General features: G+C 35.6%; 2 protein-coding genes across 3 annotated transcripts; both read right to left on the bottom strand.

Annotated features, from left to right (window-relative positions):
* On the bottom strand, positions 9 to 2,691 carry LOC109831420 (glyoxysomal fatty acid beta-oxidation multifunctional protein MFP-a-like). The gene is made up of 9 exons (XM_020398742.1): positions 2,670 to 2,691; positions 2,483 to 2,550; positions 2,293 to 2,374; positions 1,737 to 1,792; positions 1,346 to 1,648; positions 1,173 to 1,259; positions 392 to 566; positions 177 to 298; positions 9 to 92 (listed from the first exon to the last, which is right to left on the bottom strand). Exons 1-9 carry the CDS (start codon positions 2,689 to 2,691, stop codon positions 9 to 11), a joined length of 999 nt encoding a protein of 332 aa, XP_020254331.1.
* LOC109831837 (glyoxysomal fatty acid beta-oxidation multifunctional protein MFP-a-like) lies at positions 4,239 to 15,003 on the bottom strand. 2 transcript variants are annotated; one of them, XM_020399292.1, is made up of 18 exons: positions 14,916 to 15,003; positions 13,465 to 13,536; positions 13,302 to 13,370; positions 11,873 to 11,929; positions 11,709 to 11,776; positions 11,549 to 11,630; positions 10,333 to 10,388; positions 9,872 to 10,174; positions 9,671 to 9,757; positions 7,315 to 7,489; positions 7,086 to 7,207; positions 6,790 to 6,953; positions 6,442 to 6,696; positions 6,151 to 6,272; positions 5,920 to 6,041; positions 5,428 to 5,576; positions 4,959 to 5,097; positions 4,239 to 4,878 (listed from the first exon to the last, which is right to left on the bottom strand). In XM_020399292.1, exons 1-18 carry the CDS (start codon positions 14,992 to 14,994, stop codon positions 4,843 to 4,845), a joined length of 2,157 nt encoding a protein of 718 aa, XP_020254881.1. In that variant the 5' UTR covers positions 14,995 to 15,003; the 3' UTR covers positions 4,239 to 4,842. The 2 variants fall into 2 exon arrangements, with proteins under 2 accessions (XP_020254881.1, XP_020254880.1); XM_020399291.1 differs by lacking the exons at positions 13,302 to 13,370; positions 13,465 to 13,536; positions 14,916 to 15,003 and having other exon boundaries at positions 4,450 to 4,763; positions 4,795 to 4,878; positions 5,917 to 6,041; positions 11,873 to 11,948.

The raw sequence follows: 20,457 nt of genomic DNA on the forward strand, positions 1-20,457 counted from the left end.
TGGAGATTTCAAAGTGTTGTGTTTTGCTGTTTCTTGAATCCTTTGATTTGTTCAAATATTTGTTGCTTTGAAGCCATGTTCTCAGTAACGGCCTGTTATCATTGCACACATTCAAGCAAAATTTGAAAGTTGAATTAGAAGAGGCAAGAAAATGAAGATATAATACTATGCCTTACCTCAATAACCATGTCAATGTCTTTGAAGCTTTCATAATCAAGAACACCAGTTATAAGAGAGAAAGCCTTTTTGCATTTCTCTTCAGTTATTTTTCCCTTTCTGTTATAGCTTTGAAGGTTGGCTGGAGAGAAAAAAATTGTGACATACAAGCAAATGAAATTTAGTAGAAAAAATAAAGGGAAGTATGTCTTCTTAATATAAGAGTTATGTGTACCTTTAACTCTGTCAATCCCTGCTCTTAATAAGTTTTCATTTGCTTCTTTGAGTATCACAACGTAATTCCTCACTATCAGTGTAGTTGCAATTTCAGAACCAATTACACCTCCTCCAATAATAGCAACTTTAGTGATATTGCGAGGCATAAGACTGAGATCAGTAATTCCTGGAACCTGTAAGCGAAAGAAAAACATTCACCAAAGATTTACAGGAAAAGGATTGGGTTTACATATGTGGATCTAAATTGGCAAATTGCTCAAAAAATAGCTATGATTTCAAACTAATGGATACTTCCATGCATACAAATCTTATGATGTCCATGAACTAATTAGATTTTCAAGGAAAACATAGGAATAATATCTACCTAATTGATGAATTACGCTAACAATAATGAGACAGCATTCAGGAAATAATGTTGACTTATCTTATGACAATTGGTAGGTTCATATAATGATGAAATCCTATGGATACTGATGAAAGATATTACACAATAGCATAACCTTTAGAATTTTACATCAACTTTTGTTAGTTATTAGATTTGAGTAGAAAGAAAATTTTTCAAAAACATTTTGTCTTCCTGATTTCATCTGTCACCAAAATTAATCAAACAAATAGTTGGTAATTCATTACTAACCCATTTAACAAAATCCAAAACCATATAAAATGCATGTTATGATGGTGTCAAAGGTATTTGCGCATTCCTTTTGTTCATTTATCAAACATATAACATAAGTACACAAGGTATTTACACATTTTGTCATAATAACATTTTTATATACCTTTGAGGTTGCACGCTGAGAAAAGAATACATGGATTAGGCTTTTACATGTATCAGAATAAATTAGTTGATAAAAAGCATTTGCCTCCTGCAAAAAAGAAACCAAATATATCATTCATTCATCAAACTTACAAAGTACAGAGATCACAGAAAAGAAATTTGAAAATTATTTACCTTCCAAAGACCAGCCCTTGGTCCAAAAACTATGCCCTCTTCTATAACATCGATACAAATTAAAGGGTGTTCAAGATTAGGAGCTCGTTTGCGAGCCTGAACTCTTGAGAAATTTAGTAGTTCTCTAGCTTCTTCGATGGATTCTATCTTGTCCACTCTATCAAGAGTTTTGATCCATGGTTTCCTTGATTCGGCAATATCCAAAGCCCAACAACATGCTGTGTTTATTAGTTCATTTGATGGAACTATGGCATCAATGAGACCCAATCCATGAGCTTCTTCTGATTTTATTAGCTTGGACATCTGAACAAAGTTACCCACAAGAAAATAACACAAGTTTACAAGTGAAAGACTGCAACTTCTTAATCATTATGAGGAGTTGGTGATTTACCAGGATCATTTCAAGAGCTTTAGAAAGGCCAACAAGGCGCGGAAGTCGTTGAGTTCCTGAAACAAAATGAGATAGTGATTATACACAAATTATGGAGAGGAAAAGAAGTTTCAATTAATCAACAGGGTTGCGCACTATAAGGTCACCACACATTAAATGGAGATTTCAAAGTGTTGTGTTTTGCTGTTTCTTGAATCCTTTGATTTGTTGATATCTGGCTCGAATCATGAAGTTGGTTTGAATTTGAAATTTCGTCAAAGTCTATGGTGAAATCAGAGGACTTTGTTCTATGAGATGAGGAAGTCACCTTCATATGAGATTTGGGTATGGTTTGGATTAGGATCTAAGGGATACAAATCTTTGTTCTTCTCATGCTTCAGTCAAATGAATATTAGTCTTTGTGATTTGTATTCTTTTCATGAAATCTTAATTCAATCAGATGAACTCGACCTTCTCTGTATTTAATTCAATCAGATGAAGCAGTTGATAGAAATCTAACATTTAACTAAGCTACCAAGTTACTGCTCAAATATGATTATATTAACTTATTAAGTACCTCCAAGTCCTGGAATAACCCCAAGAGGAATTTCAGGCAAGCCTAGCAGTGCACCAGCAGTAGAAATTCGCCCGTGGCATGCCTGTGATTGTAAAAATGTCATCTAGGTAGGCAAGATGTTGAGAATATACTCTAAATAAATAAGAAAAAAAAGGAGAACATTTTGATGAACATAAATTGTAAACTGTACCATTGCAACCTCTAATCCTCCGCCGAGAGCTAGTCCACTGATAGCTGCAACTGTTGGTTTTCGTGCACCTGACCATAATAGCAATTCGTCGAAATGTTCAACAGTTATCAGATAAATAAAATGTCAGTCTGTTAGGGATCGTGTTCGATTAATATACATTGTCAGCATGTAGCTCCCTGATAGGTACCTTCTAGAGCGTCAGTGACCATCTCAATTGATCCAAAACCAACCCTTGGCAATTTTTACAGACGGTAGGGGAAGAAAAGTTGAGATTTCAGGATAAAAATCAGAGGGTAACAAACCAAAGATGAAACCAAATCCTGTTCTTTACTGTTTGGAGATCCATTGCTGTCAAAAATGGTAAGATCTATTCCTCCTGAAAATTTACCTCCTGCGCCTGATACATAACTCAATATTTAAGGATGATACCAACTCCTAAAATTGTAGTCGACAGGGAATAATAATAATTGATTTGAGGCTATATTACCGGTAATAACAATCGCTTTCACGTCATCTCTGCCACAACACCGTATACAAGAGAATCCCCTCATATGTCATATGACAGCCATTATCTTATACGTGTGTATGTGTACGAAGAGAAGACAAAATGAAGGGGAAAAAAAGGTAATATCGCATATTGCAGTATGTATGTAGATTCTATAATTGTGATATAATAATGATGAACAGAAAGCAAAACAATTATGAACAACTACTGATATATGTGAATAGAGGGAGTTAACAGGAGGATTGATGAGGGTGATGATGGCAACTCCGTCGCCTTCGACCACGATTTCCGTTCTTCCTTTAGCCATTTTTTTTTCTCTTTGTTTTTCTTGCTTCTTAATTTTCTCAACATACAAGACAAATTAAGGAATTGAGTTCTTTTAAGGTACCCATTGATCATGCAAGTTATGCTTAATTGCGTGCAACAGTGTGCTGAACATAGAACAACCACCTAAGCGCAAGGAATGTTAAGATACATAACAATTTTGAAACGCATTCTCATCTAGAAAGTCATGTGAAGTTTATCTTTTACTGTTGATTGAGTAATGTCATTCTCCTAATTAAGTTTTAAAAAAAGAAAAAAAAAACATTGATCCATCTATTCAATGAAGCCTCTTTTTCTCAAAGTTGGTATGGAATTTTTTGTTCATTCATACAATCTTTTTCCATCTTTCAAATTCCTTTGTTTGAAACGATATGCTTCATGTTGACTAAAGGATTGAGTAAATTTCGCTCTTTGTGAGTGCATGGGCATTTAGTTCTTTCAACAAAATATTTCCTGTTACAAAATATGATGAAATTTTAAGATGTCTAATGGATCGTGTTGCCAGTCATCCTACCTCTTTATCATACTCTCGATTTTAAATTATAAATTTTTGATTCAATGCCAGGGAGAACTACAGGGTAAACAACAAATTGAACCTAGTTTGTGATGTAGGATGTTTAACGGACAATTTCATGAAGGATTCGGAGAATCACGAGCTACACGTATTATTGACTTCTGCAAAAAAACAATCATATTTGTCAATCCAGACGGCGAATTCTGACATATTATATATGTAAATCACCTATCTCGACGAGACGGAGCCAACCAGATACAGATTTTTAAAATCTCGTAAGTAATACCTAGTTTTGACTGAAATCCGAAATAATCAGCTTCTCGACGAGACGGAGCCAACCAGAAGTATTCATTGCTTTTATTTACCCGTCTTCTCATCCCAGATTTTTTATTATTTGACTTTCATTATTAACATATTGGAAAAAGAATATAGCCCATTTATGTTTTCTTGCCTCCTTTCATGCGTACATGTACATAAATACATCACACAAGTTGTTCATCCTCGGAAAGAAATCATTGAGAATGGATGCGGGCGTCTTACGTTCCTTGGGGTTCTTTCCATCCTTTTTACCTCTCAGTACATTGCAATTCTTCAGTCGGTATGCAATAACTTAAATTTAGAGCAAGTTTGAAATCACGCCTCTTCCAGTTAAATTCTGCAATAGTAAGCAGTTTACGCGCAAGTGACGATGATCATTGCAGTCGCAACATGCACAACTATATCCACAAGGATTATGGTATGAAGGCTGTTGGATTTGCGTTTAGGTTCGTATGACAACACTATAAACATGTATTATTGTAGCACGATGCTACCGAGAGATTACAGAAAAGAAAGAAAAGTGAGAGCGGTGTTGCAAGCATATGAGCATATCCGTATCTTTCGTAGAGAAAGCTCGAAGAGGTACTTTCCCGTGTACTCTTCGATTGTTATCCATCCATTTCGTGTACTCTTCGATTGTTATCCATCCATTTCTCAACGATATTCGCAGCTGACTTATTCTAATGACGCAAAGTGATCTTACAGTCGGGCTTTGGCCTGATTCGATGGTGCACTCTGCAGCATCAATTATGATATGATTAAGAAAGAAGAAGGTTCTTAATTAGAAGTTGTGTAAGTTATATTTTGATCCTCACCAGAGGTATTCCTTTGGCAGCTCTTTCTGCTAGATAGCTACATGGCTTGAAGCATTCTCCATAAGCCTTTGTCCACTCTTCCAACCTCCTGAAGATGTAGTTTGCTCCGAGAGAATCAGCCCAGAACAAGATACCGCCCCTGCGTCCGGAGAAATATCATTAGAACAATTTTTAGAACCGAATACTTGGGGGAAATCCCATAGGGAGAGAGGGGATAAAGACACATAGTCTAGCACGAATCTTGATGCACGCATTAATATCATCTATCAAGTCAGTCGAACTGTCTATCGGTGCAGTTGCTATCAGTGCACTGATCGGTAGTTTGACTCCGTATTCGGTAGTGAAGTGTGCATCAATGCTCGTGCTAGGCCAGCCTCTCTCTCTATAGTTCTCTATAGAAAGCCTTCTATGTGATTCTTCTCCTGAAGTCTTTTTAAGGTATCTGATAAAATATAACCATGAAAAGTACCTGTAAGGAGGGAAACCCATGCCCATGACGGAAGCAATGTCAAGGTCAGATGCCTTCACTGCAATGCCTTCATCAAGGACCCGGCATGCCTCGTTTACAACAGGGAAGAATACCATCTCCACTATATCCTTGTCCTGTAACTTCATTAGCTGCAGCAAGAGAAGAAAATTGTCAGCTTTTCTTATTTTAAAGTGATGACCCTGATTATTTCCTTGTCCTGCAAGTGTTTCATTATCTCCTTCCTAGCCGTACAAAATGGAGGAGGATAACAGATGGAGAATCAAATGATCTCCTACCCATTGTTGATGTATGTATGTAGTGAAAACCACAATTTTGCAGGAAATGATCCAGCAAAAACAGTTTTATTGTCTTGGAGAGTAGCACTGAGGGTGAGACTGAAAGATGCCTTTGTTAACATTTCTCATCAGCCTAACCTTTCATTGCTAAAACAAAAAAATTGACTGCATTTGATCATATAATAGAACAGACAACCTCAGGATTGGGCGTAATGCCAGCCATGTCTCTTGATCTTTCAATATACTTCTTTAATTCCGGGTCTGGCCTCGCCCTCCTCTTCTCATCATATAAATAGAAGCCCTTCTTTGTAGCTTCACCTGTAGGGAGTAAAGTACAGATATTGAAAATTTTTAAGTTAAAAGATCAGATAATAATAGTACGATGCAGTGAGGATCATCCCAGCTGCCAAGTTTTACTTGGATGTACCTGCCCTTTTATCCTCAAGCATGAGTGGCATTAGGATTGATTTGTAAACTCTTTCTGGAAAACTCTCCAGATATTGCATGCCTGTTGCAACTGCAACCCCAAACCCAACAAGATCTGCCACTCTGGAAAAAGAAAATAGATTCATATTTCAACATCAGCATCTTTCTTGTTTCTGTGTTTCAGAAAATACAAAAAAAAAGGAGGTTTTAAGCTTTTCTTTAATCATACAGCCCTTATGAGGAAAATAAGGCTAGACAACAATAACTTTTGTCTGTTTCCACGACTACATACCTGAAAGGTCCCATCGGCATACCAAATTTTGTACAAGCTTGATCAATCTTATAGACATCTAAACCATGATCTACGAATAAGAGTGCTGACTGAGTGTAAGGAAAAAACATCCGGTTCACAGCAAAACCAGTGCAGTTCCCAACTACAATGGGGGTTTTCCGAATCTTTTTTCCAACATCCAACAAGTCCACAACAACCTGAGGGGATGTCTTCTGGGTACGAACTATTTCCAGAAGTGGCATGATGTGGGCAGGACTGATCAAAGAGACGCATCATTACTAGGTCATCTTTTGAATTAAACTTCATTGAAGGAACACGCATTACTTAATTATCAAAACAAATTTTTACCTGAAAAAATGTGCACCTACAATGCGATCCTGGGACAATGTTTTTTCGCCAATTAGATTCAAGTCTATGGTTGAAGTGTTGGTAGCAAGTATGCAATGTGGAGAGCAGTATTTTTCCAGATCAGCAAATATTTCTTGCTTTAAAGACACCTTCTCAATAACTGCCTGTTATTACATGTAGTTGAACACATTTAAAATTGCAGAATAGAAGATTGGAGAGAGCTCAAAACATTAGTTCTGTATAATAAGAAAGTTGCCATTATGTGGAAAGGGAGGAACTGTGAACTTTGGTATTACCTCAATGACCATATCAACATCTTTGAAGCTTTCATAATCAAGAACACCTCTAAGTAGAGAAAGAGTCTTCTCATATTTTTCGTTAGTCATTTTTCCTTTCTTAACACGGCTCTGCAAATTGGCTGGACAGTAAATAAAGAAAAAGTAAGCAAATGGAAAATTTAAATACAACGTGAAAAGAAACCGCAATACTAACAGCATATGATAGAAAGATAAGTGTTATGTCCACCTTTAACTCTATCAATCCCTGCATTTAAGAATTTCTCGTTTACTTCTTTAAGTACCACAGGATAATTGCTCAAGATTAATGCTGTTGCAATTCCAGATCCCATTAGACCTCCTCCAAGAATTGCAACTTTAGCTACCTTGCGAGGAGTCAGACCCAGATCAGTGATACCGGGAACCTGTTGCAGGTAGGTAAACGACCAGAATGTTCACAAGAGATTTTTTAAGACAAAGGAAGGCATTATATAGAAATCATGGTAGTGCACATTGGACTAGTGCTAATAAATTGGTCAGCTACAAACTAATAAAGTATGTCAATAGTACAGGACAATCACTATACTCATTAATGCTATAAAGTATAAGTGATAAATATAAACTACTCGCAGAAAAAGGAAGAAAATCTGATGACAAGAAGCAAATCGCCTTAATTTGAGTATTTCCAAAAAACCAAGTTAATTAAAACAAAGATAACACTCAGCAACAACTGTTGGTTCTAAACATGTACATATACTTTCAGTATATAGAAAGGGCAATCAACATTTCAGTGTCACTTGCTCCTTATCGAGAATAATTAAGATGCATAACCAATTTTGAATGACGAAGAGTCTCTCTTATGGAAATAGTCCCTTCATGCATAGTAACTCAAATTCTATATCAGATCATCATTGCAAGCAATCAACCATTGCTCCCGGTTCCCAAAAGCACAGCATTATCTGCTGCCAACATTGACTGTTGAACACTGAGTACTGAATGATAAGAAGTAAAAGGAAAAGAAGGAAAAAAATTCACTCTGAATCACACTAAGAAGGATATATTATCTAGAATATCTAAGCCTGTAAGCAGGTTAGCTAGCTAACTAAACCTATTAAAACAAACTTAAAGTAGAAAATTTGAGTACATATGATATATAATTTCCTAGAGCTTTCTAAATTGTACTTTCATTCCTAATCATTAAGCTCAGTCTCGATGAAAGTTTTCCTATACAATACATGTATGACCTGTTGTCCATTTGCCTTACATGGTTATGGACAGTCTCGATCCAATTATTTCACCATTAATTGCCTTCAGGTTTGCATGTGATTCAATAGAACATAGCTACACGATCACATGCAGAAGTTTACTTTAGATCTCAACTGGAAGTCTGGAACATTAATATCCAGGTAATTTGGTAACATCTCAGTCAGTTACAAAACAAGTTACATTCAACATAATAAATCATGCATTTGAATGAAGCAACGCACCATTCACTAGATGAAGTAAAACGATGTGAAAAACATTAAAGGTGATCGAGAGTGAGTGAACAAATTTCACACATATAAGACGTGTTGTTAGAATTTCAATACGGAGTGCAAAAAGAGCACTGAATTATTTTTTTAGGGGTTCTTCTACCGTGGTACTCTTGATTCTATAAGTGAATATTTGCTCTTCTGTCAATGGAGATTAGCTAAAAGACGAAACCAAGTCATATCTGTGTGTTAGATAATTCTTTCTCTTCTAAGTATTTTCAACTTGAGCTTGACTTTTTGTGCTTCTGGAATAACAATGTGTATGTTTGAAGTACAGTTTCATAGGCCACCCTACTTATTGAGTTTTGAGAAATCAATTGTACACCTTGTACTAAAAACAAAATAGAAGCATCAAGCATTCATGCTACTATTACTAGGATGTGTATAAGGATTGTTCTAGAGCATTAAATTTGTTTCAAGCTTAATGCTTAAGCTGTAGTTACATCAGATTCTCGATGGAGAAATACTAGCGGTGCATTCAATCCAGATACGGCTCGGATATGATACTTACCATATCCATATCCATATCCGCTTACCCATCTCGGATATGGATATGGATATACCTCAATAAGGAAAATTCATATTTGTATCCGCTAAAATCGGATACGAATACGGATATACATGTGGATATATAAGCGGATATGCATACGGATACAATACGGATACGAGAAAACTAGATAATATTGAAAAATATATAGTTCATACGATACAAAAGAGTTCATTAATATGTTCATTATATCTAAAAAGCTAAGATTAAACATATTGATCATCAAATTAACCTCAAATCTATAATCTAAGGATTAAAACTATCGTAACAGTATGACTAATATGTTTTCGGATATTTCGGATACAAATCCAGATATTTCACTACAAAACCATATCCGTAATCATATCTTGTTGATTATAGATTTCAGTAACCATATTCGTATCCTAACAGATACGGTTATGGATATTTCCTCGGATACGGATACGGCTTAGCACCCCTAAGCAATACACATCTGCCAGTTGCATGGTTAATTTACAAGCACACAAGAAATTAATACAGACAAAAAAGAAGTACTCTGAATTCTCTACCTTTGAGGTTGCACGCATTGCAAAGAAGACATGGACTAAGCTTTTGCATGTGTCAGAATGAAGTAGTTCCTGAAAAGCATTTGCTTCCTAACAAAAACAGATGCCACGCCTTCAGTAAAAAGATGAAGATGATTTTTGACTATGGGACTTCAAATACTTGAAAAGGCTGTAGTTAGGATCTCTAGGCACGTATGAAGTTACCTTCCAAAGTCCCGCGCGTGGTCCAGAGACTATACCCTCTTCTATGACATCAATACAAACCAATGGATGATGAAGATTGGCAGCTCGTTTACGAGCCTGAATTCTTGCAAAATTGAGAATTTCCCTGGCCTCCTCAAGGGGCTCTATCTTGTCTGTTTTGTAAAGACTCTTGATCCATGGTCTTCTGAATTCAACAATATCCAAAGCCCAACTGCGAGCAGCCTTTACAAGTTCATCAGGTGGTACTATAGCATCAACAAGACCCAGTGCATGAGCTTCCTCTCCTTTAATCGGCTTGGACATCTGAATCGGACAGATATGGACAAAATGGGGGATGAGAAATTCAGACTGAATCAATTAGTGACCACAGCAAAGATTAGTTGTTGCTGTTCTTGTAGATAAATCTCTCAACTTTAAATCTTCTACAGGCAAAATAAATGAAAAAAGACGGAGTACTTTACCAGGATCATTTCAAGAGCTTTAGGAAGGCCAACAAGGCGTGGAAGCCGTTGTGTCCCTGAAACAACAATTGCAAGTCACTTATAGATAAGATAACTCACTGAATTCTAAAACATAGAAAGTTTCTTCCATTTTTAATTGATTACAAGCACAGACGGATATGTTAGGATAAAGAATGAGCTAGAGTGGCACTTTTTTACATGAGTTTATAATGTCAATAGTTCCATGTCCAATTTACTGACTAGTAGGGTGAGTTCCAACTACTTCAGTAAGCAGTGAATCTATGACAACAGGTTGTTCATGCATCAGACACATATTTCTTGCATGTTATTTCTGTTTTCTTAGAGACTCTTTTAGCATATATTGTGTATGTTGTATAAAAATGTACCAAATCCTGTCCGTGCTGGCATATATCCATCCTCGATTTCTTAGCAATGAAATGACTCATACGAATTCTGGCAATATAGTTAAGGATTTAGTGGCAGCAGCTAGGGGTGGAAACAAACCGAATCGAATCGAATACCATGGTATTCATATTTGTATTCGGTTAATTTTCACGAATTTGAAGTGAAAGGGAGTTCAAGTTTGGTTCGTTAAATAGACGCATATTTGTTAGATGTCCACGAATATCTCAATAGCATACTTGTTAAGTCACAAGATCCTCAACCATGAGTTGTTGACTTCATACCTTATGTTTGAAGTCTTTTCTTATTTATTTTCTATAACGTATTACTTAATTGTTATTATGATATTACAATATAAGAATTATTATGGTGTACATTTACAAATTATTAATACAATACTTATAAATAGGAATATTTATAAAATTATGCACACGTAAAAGATAATACAATATAATAATCTAGAAGTAGAACAACATAAATGAATATTTAATAATCAACCGAATCAAACATACCTCTGGTCAAATCCTATTCGTTTCTGCACCGAATACTAAAAGATATTCATTTACTATAAAATGAACTACTGAATCAAATATGACCGAATATCTAGACGAATAATAACCGAACTGTTTATTAATTAATTGGTTCATTTCCACCCCTAGCAGTAGCATGTGAACTTGGACTTCAAACAGGATGCAAAATATGTACTTCAATAAGGCAAAGATTTTTCAGCTCTGAACATGACAGGTATTTTGACAGTCTGCAAACCATGCAAGAAGCATATTATATCTACTATCTACCATGCTTAACAGAATACCTCCGAATCCTGGAATAATCCCAAGTTGAAGTTCGGGCAAGCCAAGTTGAGCAGTTGATGTGGAAATGCGAGCATGGCATGCCTGGTTATTCACAAATGTTACAGATAATCTTGACACACCAAACATGAAACAGATGTCAACAGATATTTTATAACATACCATTGCAACCTCTAAGCCACCGCCAAGAGCTACGCCATCAATAGCTGCCACTGATGGTTTTCTTGCACCTGAAGCCAATTGGACAGAAATTGTAAAAGCCTATCCAGCTACAATAACTGAATATTGTTGAACAATGTCAAAAATGAAAAAGATCCGAGACTTACCCTCTAACAGGTCGGTGATGATATCTATTGAAATAAACCCAACCTTCGGTTGGTCCACTGATAACGTGACACAAAGGAGAAAGGAGCAATTTTAAATTAAAAGATGGACTGAGAGTATAAAGAGCTGAGACGTAATCACTGCCCAGACTTCTCTCAATCCAATCATGTGCAGCTTGAGATGTTGCCTTGATTTGATCGCGTATCCGATCATACACATATGTTTCCGGCGTACAACCCGCTTGCCACAAAAGGTTTTGGAAATGAATCTGACTAAAGCTCTTTTTGAAGTTAGCTCTAATGTGTCGTAAGCAATAGCGATGATGGTGATGAGAGCCAAATCTCCTCCACAATGCTTTTGGAATACCTTTCATCCTATCAGATATGAAAGTAATTTTTCTAGGAGGTAACACATTAAAAATATATAATTGAATGCAAGAAAAAAACCACTCCCAATTTTCATTGTTCTCGATCTCCACAACGGCGAAGGCCAAAGGAAATAAGCCACCATCTGCATCAACTCCTGTAGCAACAAGCAGTACACCCTTGTATTTACCGTATAAGTGTGTGCCATCAATGCTAAGAATAGGCCGACAAAATTTAAACCCCTCAATCGAAGGCCCAAATACCCAAAAAACAGAGGTGAATTGATGAACTCCCGGATCGATCTCTTTGGTTATGAGTTTGTATTCAGATCCAGGATTACTTCTTTTGATCGCATCAAGATATTGAGCTAGTGTCGCGTAAGACTTGTCCCAATCACCAAATATTTTTGTCATCGCAATTCTTCTTGCATTCCATGCTTTAATATACGAGATTTTAATGAACTTGGTATCAAGCACTTTCTCAATTATATTATCGGGCGTTAGATCAAGCTTCTTCCTTAATTTTGGCATAATCAACCGCGCTATGTAAGAGGCAGATGCACCACTGTGATCTTGCTCTAATATTGGATTGACACATGTGTGAACACCGCAGTATTCACTGATCCTAAATTGAAAATTGTGTTTCTTTCCTGCAAATGCATATAACTTCCAAGGACATGAGTAATCAGCTTCATTTCCCTCGGTCAGACCTGTTCTTTGTGTGTTCATAAAACATATTGCATCATAACTTGTGCGATTGCTTTTAACTTGCTTGAACTTGAAATTCTTTTCGAAAGAGTATTCACGAATAGCATCAACCAATTGGTCTTTAGTCTCGAATAAATCACCAACTTTAAAGGGGGCGTCATCATCTCCTCTACGAGTTGAACTTTCACCGATGCACATATCTTTTACTGTGGAAGAACGAATCCACTCATCATCTTCAAACTCGTCGGGGGGTGGTTCTTCATACTCAACGTAGTCATTATTAACGTAAGCCTCATCAGGCCATTCCGGATTATCTTCGACATCTTGGGTAACAAATTGCATACTATCAACTGGTGCACTATACTTTCCCCCTTGAAGGCCACCAAAAGCTGTGATGTCAAAACCACCAGAAAACTTTCCTCTTGCACCTGGATAATTGCACATAAAGTAAGACCAATCATATCCCACTAAAATAACTTGACAGTGTACAACGGTGATGATTAACTTGAGTAGTCATGCTACCTGTAACCACAATGGCTTTCACATCATTTCTTCTCAATGCTTCTTCATATGCATCTTTAAGACTGAGTAACACTGCCACAGGATGTAGAGATTAACATTTTACGGTAAGAAAAAAAAAAAAAAAAAAAAAAAAAAAAAAAAAAAACTAAACAGATCTTCTATGAGGTGAGCATGGCATGTCAAGAATTCAAGATATATTAGGTGGCTATGTGGTTTAGAACAAAGAGGTAAGGGGCTTTAGTGATCGAATATATATATAAGAAATTGTAATCTAAAGCAATAGGAGGGATTTGGCCTTTGTACCAATCTAAAGCAATAGGAGGGATTTGGCCTTTGTACTTGAGAATATAGGGAGGAAGGAGAGTTTTAAAAGAGAGAATATTTTATTTAACTTTCTTGGATACCATTCTCCTTATAGGACAGAAATGCTCGCTTCATTTTTCTCTCTAGATACAAATTAATTCGCTTTCTAATCTCTCTGCTCTATATTCTCTGTTTGTACAAAACCAAAAAAATCGATCCATAAGATTATGGATCCAAAGAACATATACCAAGCATTCATATTCGATACCATTTACAATGTGAAAAATAAACTAACTTCATTCATCGCTTAAGTTGGAACCAAACTTGCTATTTTCCCCAACCTACCTCAAATGTCTTCTTCATCACCCTCTATGTGCACTGATTCAAAGCATAGGCGCACAAGCATGTAAAACCAGAAAACTTGGTAGAGGACACATTTTAACCTAAAGAACTTAAATATCTTATATAGTATATGCTTTTGAATATAACTAGACACAAATGGAATCATTAAAGATATGCATAATTGTCAATATCTTGAACCCCTCATTACAATTTTTAAATCCTCTGAGCCTATGCATGAAAAATAAATTTTCCTTAGACCATCTTAAAATTGCCTTTAGGAATATGATCAATCATACTAGCAGTTAGAAGAGACAAATCAAATTAAAGGTTAATCATAGATACACCCCCTGTACTACGATGACACAGCTACTATATCCTCTAAACCATTTTATTAGCACTTTCACCTCTAAATCCAGAATGTTGGTTGAGTATGTCACGTGAGAGTCGAATGTAAATCGCTTCCCCCCTCCCCTCCCTCAATGTCAATGTGGAGAGAAAAATCACTTTTTTAGCCGAATTTTACCTTTTCTTGGTTTGTGTTCAACAAATTTATCTGAGAGCAAAGAAAAGTGATTTATAACGGAAAATTCCGCCGCCTAGGGTTTCGTAATTCAGTCAAAACAGTGAAATACTTTTATGTATTCAACAATTTACCCCGAAAAAGACGCGGTGAGAACAATTTGACCAATTATGTAACTTTGAGAGTTCTCAGCTTGATTAACACGTAAAACACACCAAATTCAAATCGCGTCAGGAAACGAAAAAAAAAAACCTAAATTTGAACCAAATGCTACTGAATTAAGTACCGTCGGTGGAGAGGGAGTTGACGGGAGGGTTGACGACGGTGAGACGCGACAGCCGTCGTCTCCCCCAGTCCACCTCCATGCTCGTCTCCCCTTCGCCATTTCTCTCTCTCTCATCTCGAAAAAATGTAATCGATTTAATGAATGCAAGAAGAACAAGAGAGAGAAGAAGCTCATAAACAGCACTGACGTTAGAGAGGGTGTGGGGGGTTGCGGCGGTTTCGGGAGTGAACAGTAACTGACCAAAAAGGAGGTCGCTCCTTTCGATGCGAATGGCGTGGTAAGAGGCTTAACGGGTTGGAGGCCTACACTTTCAGTGCTTCTGAGAAGGAAATGCTCAGGTCTTAATGATTAGAAAATGCTAGAGGGCATCACCTAACCTACACACCTGCGCTGCTCTCCGTTACGTGGGCATGGGCCTACATAGACTTTGAAAAAAATGATGTGGGCCCATCGATGAGTCCTTATTCTCGCCTCAAGGTTAAATGAATAAGCTAACAGAGGAGTAGTGTATGTGTTCATTGTGCGGTGCTTCAGTCGCGTATTCATGTGACAGTCACAGAAACTGTTACGCAAACCCACACACCTCTAAATGGACGTTATTTACTAATTCCATATTTGAGAGGATATGGTGGGTGTCCAGGGGTCATACATAGCACAAATATGGACTTCCAGAAGTATTATACACCTGCAAACACTGTTTAAAGGCGCCAATACAGATGTTCTTGGGCGGGAACCAATAGACCGGGAGAATGGCATGTGAGTTGTCCTCTCTTCTTATACATAATGCAGTCTCACGAAGTCATGACAAGCTGATTCAACTAGTCCAGCGATTCCGTTCATATGCAAATAGAAGCTGAGAGAGTTACGACGATAACATGGAAGCGAATGTACCTCTCATAAATAGTCATATAGATGATGAGGCAGGTGACACTCGCTTTTAACATGGTCCAAGTTCATGCTTTCCACACTGGTTCACATTATTTGGGTTCCATGTAGCAGAACTCTTATTAATGTCATTAGCATACAACAACAACCACCACCAACCACCAAGCAGTTACCCCAAATATTTAGGGCCCGTTATATAAATTCTATTTCTTCATTTCATTCTATTATGTTATAGTCACATCCTTCTTAATTGCTTCTAATCAAGTCATCTTAAATCTACCTCTAAATCTCTTAGTCAACTATAATATTATCATTTTTTTTCTGATCGGTGTACTAAGTGGTCTCTGTTTTACATGACCAAATCATATTAATCTATTTACTCTCATTTTATCCTCAAAAGGAGCAAGCTCTAATTTACTACATATGCACTCATTTTTTTTATTCTATCTTTTAGTGTACACCCACAAAACCATCGCAACATTCTCATTCCACCATAATTATTTTTTTAATATGTTATTTTTTAATTACCAAACACTCTGACCCATAAGGTACAGTAGGACTTAAAACCGTCGTATAAATTTTTTTCCCTTTAGTTTCATTAGTATTTTATGATCGCATAAGAATCTTGAAGGACTCCTTCATTTCAACAATCCCGATGTGATTTGATGCACAAGATCATCCTCTATCTCAATATCATGCCTAATGAATAATCATAAATAGCAAAAATAATTAGTTTTAAGTATTTCTTGACCATCATCATGTATTATATGCTCTCTCCTTTACCTATTTTTTTACTAAAAATGCACTTCATATATTTTTATTTTTGTTCTACTAAATCTAAAACATTTATATTTTATAGCTTGTCTCCATCTTTCTACTTTAGAATTTATATATCTTCTAATTTCATCAACTAACTCTGTATCATTTGCAAATAACATACACCGTAAAAATTCGTCCTGAATGTGCCTAGTAAATTGGTACATAACAAATGCAAAAAGAAAAGAACCTAAGGCTGACCCTTGGTGTAAACATATAGTAATAATAAATGGCTTAGACTCTCATTTATTAGTTCTTACTAGTTATTTCTCTATCATACATATCTTTAACCACATCAATATATATACTAGATACATATTTTTTTTCTAAAATGCACCATAGTACCTCTCTAGGCACTCTATCATAAGCTTTTTCCAGATTGACAAAAAACATATATAGATCATTTCTCTTCTCTCTATATCTCTCCATCAACCGTGTCAAAATATGTATAGGTTCTATAGTCGATCTCTCGGGGATAAAACTAAATTAATTTTTAGATATACTTGTGCCCTTTCTTAATCTTCGCTGATCAACTGCCTTCTCCCAAAATGGGATTCATTGTACTAATTCATTTAGTCTATCCTAAAATTCCCTTCTAATACTCTCGGGCAAACCTACTTGTGGTGCGTAAGCACTGATAATATCAGTAGCCTCTATACCTAAGACAACTTTTGTTAGTATTATTCTATCTCTAACTCTTTTTACCTGTACAACACTTTCTTTTATTAATTATATACAAGAACTCCCACTCTATTCATATTCATCTCTTTTCATGCACATCAACATTTATATTTTATCTTTTCAATTTCTCTAGATTTTTACCTATTCATTTAGTTTCTCGCAAATAAATTATATTTATTTTTCTTCTAACCATGATATCTATTAATTTCATAGTCTTTCTGGTAAGTATATTTATATTCCAAGTAGCTAGCTAATTCTACTCTTCTACAAAAGCCTCCTACTACTTTCCCTCATACTATTCTAGTCCATGCCTAATACTATTTGGTAACCTATTAAAGGATAGTATATTCTTAGAACACTATTGCTTACTTGTCATTACACTGGAGTGATTGATGTAACACGTCGCTTTCGGGAGACGCCCTAGAAAACCAACATTGCTTACTTATCGTTGTACCGGGATTGCATCGATGCAACATGTCGTGGTGTGAACGCCCCAACGAGTTTCAATAAATAGACCGGATGTTGAAGTATTTTATTATTTTTGTTTTATTTTTTATTGTTACTTTTTGGGAATTTTCATGCTCGGAGCATTAAAGATGTGCAAACATTTGTGAAGATTTCAGGCGCTTTCTAACAAACACGTGGGGGTACCCGCTCAACCACCGATTTGTTCCTCTTTACTTCTCATCTGCCAATTTTTTTTAAATGCTCCGTACACTCTTTTGTAATGTTGATCATTTTTTGTGGTAATTCTCGAATTCAAGGCAAAATTAGTAACTGTAAAATTAATTGCTGCGAGGTTATGGGAGAATCTTTTGCCCACATTTTTTATTTGCTGGTATGTTTCCCCTATTTATGGTTGGCTTTTTGAGATAATGGCCCCCCATAATTAATATATATGCCCCGTTTGACAAAGGGTTAAGGAGGAGGGGTTAAAAGGAAGGATTAATGTACTTAGCCCATTCAATAATCAGGACTAAATTATTAACCCGTTAAATAAGTTTTATTTTAGTCTTTGTGATCAGTTTTAGTGTTTGGGAATAACAATGATTTTGACTATTTTCTTTATAATTAGAAGAGTTAACATTTAATCCTTCTAAATATGAGTATTAGTAAACCCCTCAATTTGAGGGGTTAACTCATTTTAATCCCCTTATAGGGATTAGCTTAACCCTTCTATATTTTTTATGTTTGGCAAATTATAGAGGGTTAACTCACTTTAACCATTGTATAGATTTTTTGTGTTTGGCGGGTTAAGTCACCTTAACCCGTCACTTAACCCTTTGCCAAACGGTACCTATGGATACAAGTTCCCCAAAAACCAAATCGCTATATTTGGTTACAAGTCCCCTAAATCTTATCTATTTGAATACAAATTCTTATAAATCATCAAATTTAAATACAATTCTCCTTAAGTCCACCGTCTTGCAAAGATAAAGAATAAACTCGATGTATCATTCGAACCCATTTGGAAACAACTCTATCTTGCTATCTAAAATCCCTCCAATTTAAAATTTAATTCCTAACAACTCCTTTAGTTTAGTTAGGTTAAGTGGACGAAAATTAACCATGGAGACTTATTGCAAAGAATATAATAAATTTGATGGCCTTGTGTCTAAATATGACAATCTGGGGTGACTTGTATCCAAAATGAATTTCCAAAATGAATAAGATTTCAGGGACTTGTATCTAAATATAATAAGGGCTTTTTATTTCTAGCCCCAAATGTTTACTCATCTTTACCTTTAAACCCAATCACTATTTGTTGTATCCATAAACCTAAACATCTTTTTGTATTTATCTTTAAGCCCAACTTAAAGATTTTGGGGGGCCCACACATACAAGTATTGTATTTTGTAAGTTGGGCTTAAAGATAAATACAAAAAGATATTTGGGTTTATGAATACAACAAATAGTGATTGGGTTTATAGATAAAGATGAGTAAACATTTGGGGCTAGAAATAAAAAACCCATATAAATTTGGAAGACTTGCATTTAAATAGATGATATTTGGGGAACCATATCTGAAAACCCCCTTTACGGTTTGTGATGGTGATATAGAAGTAGAACGTATTGCAAATGCATTCATGGAGAAGATACACTGGTAAATGTCTAATCAAAGGGTCGAATAAAGATTTTGATTGCGATGAAGAATGGATCGTTTCTTCCAAACTATTGGTGAGAATCGGATAAATGATATATGAAAGTCAAATATTTTTTCGAGTCAGAGTCAACGAAACCAGCCCAAGCTCAATTTGTCACTATTCATTTTGCGAAATTCCCTTTGGATTCGGAAATATCGAATTTTTTGTTGGGTTTTTGCTATTTTTGTTAAGGATAGTTTGCTTAGATTAGGAAAGTAATCATGTTTAAATCTCATGTTTGACCAATTAATTTTCTCAGTCATAGATAACCTTGTTAGCATAGTTTGAATATCTTCTATTTCTGGTATTTTTAGTTCTAGTAGAACTCCACTTTGTTTTTTCTAGTTAAACACATGATTGCAAGCCCTAGAGGCGGTGTTTTTTATTAATAAAAATCCGTCTTTTACATTAATTTGTAAATTGTAGATTCTGGGTTATATCTTCATACCTTGACGAATTTCGAGGTTTTCACTTTCATTGTTATGAGAAAGAAACATAAATTGTTGTTTCAACTCTTTTTTCCTTTTAGGGCATGTTTGTTTGCCTAAAAAAAGAGGGAAATCAAAGAATAGTAAATCTATTTCTAAGAAAATTTGTTTTGAGATTGTTTGGTTGGCTAAAAGAAAAGGAAATCAAAGAATGAGAGATGAGTTAACACATTGTTATTGAATGATGTGGGTGATTTTTTAAGAAAATTTGTTTTGAGGTTATTTGGTTGGCTAAAAAAAGAAGGAAATAAATTATAAGAAACATATTTCATGTAATAGGTTTTTTTCTTGTGTTTGGTTCATTCATAAAATAAGAAAATAGATGAGATGAGATGAGCTGTCATTATATTATTGGATGATGTGATCCATACTTAAGGAAATCGATTTCTGAGTTTTTTTTGAAAAAAAATGGGTGGAAATGAAATGTTAATGAGATGAGATGAGTTGTCACAATATTATTGGATGATGTGAGTGTTTTTTAAAAGATGAGATGTGATGGAGATGAGATGAGTTGGATGATGTGACACA

Source organism: Asparagus officinalis, chromosome 2 (assembly GCF_001876935.1).
Source record: "Asparagus officinalis chromosome 2, Aspof.V1, whole genome shotgun sequence".
Lineage (NCBI taxonomy): Eukaryota > Viridiplantae > Streptophyta > Magnoliopsida > Asparagales > Asparagaceae > Asparagus > Asparagus officinalis.

Coding starts and splice junctions, on each gene's coding strand:
- LOC109831420 (XM_020398742.1), bottom strand. CDS start 2,691: ATGGTCACTGACGCTCTAGAAG. Junction 2,551..2,669: donor GGTCACTGACGCTCTAGAAG/GTACCTATCAGG, acceptor TATTATGGTCAG/GTGCACGAAAACCAACAGTT. Junction 299..391: donor AGGGATTGACAGAGTTAAAG/GTACACATAACT, acceptor TTTTCTCTCCAG/CCAACCTTCAAAGCTATAAC.
- LOC109831837 (XM_020399292.1), bottom strand. CDS start 14,994: ATGGAGGTGGACTGGGGGAGACGACGGCTGTCGCGTCTCACCGTCGTC. Junction 7,208..7,314: donor AGGGATTGATAGAGTTAAAG/GTGGACATAACA, acceptor TTTACTGTCCAG/CCAATTTGCAGAGCCGTGTT. Junction 6,042..6,150: donor GCTTGAGGATAAAAGGGCAG/GTACATCCAAGT, acceptor TACTCCCTACAG/GTGAAGCTACAAAGAAGGGC.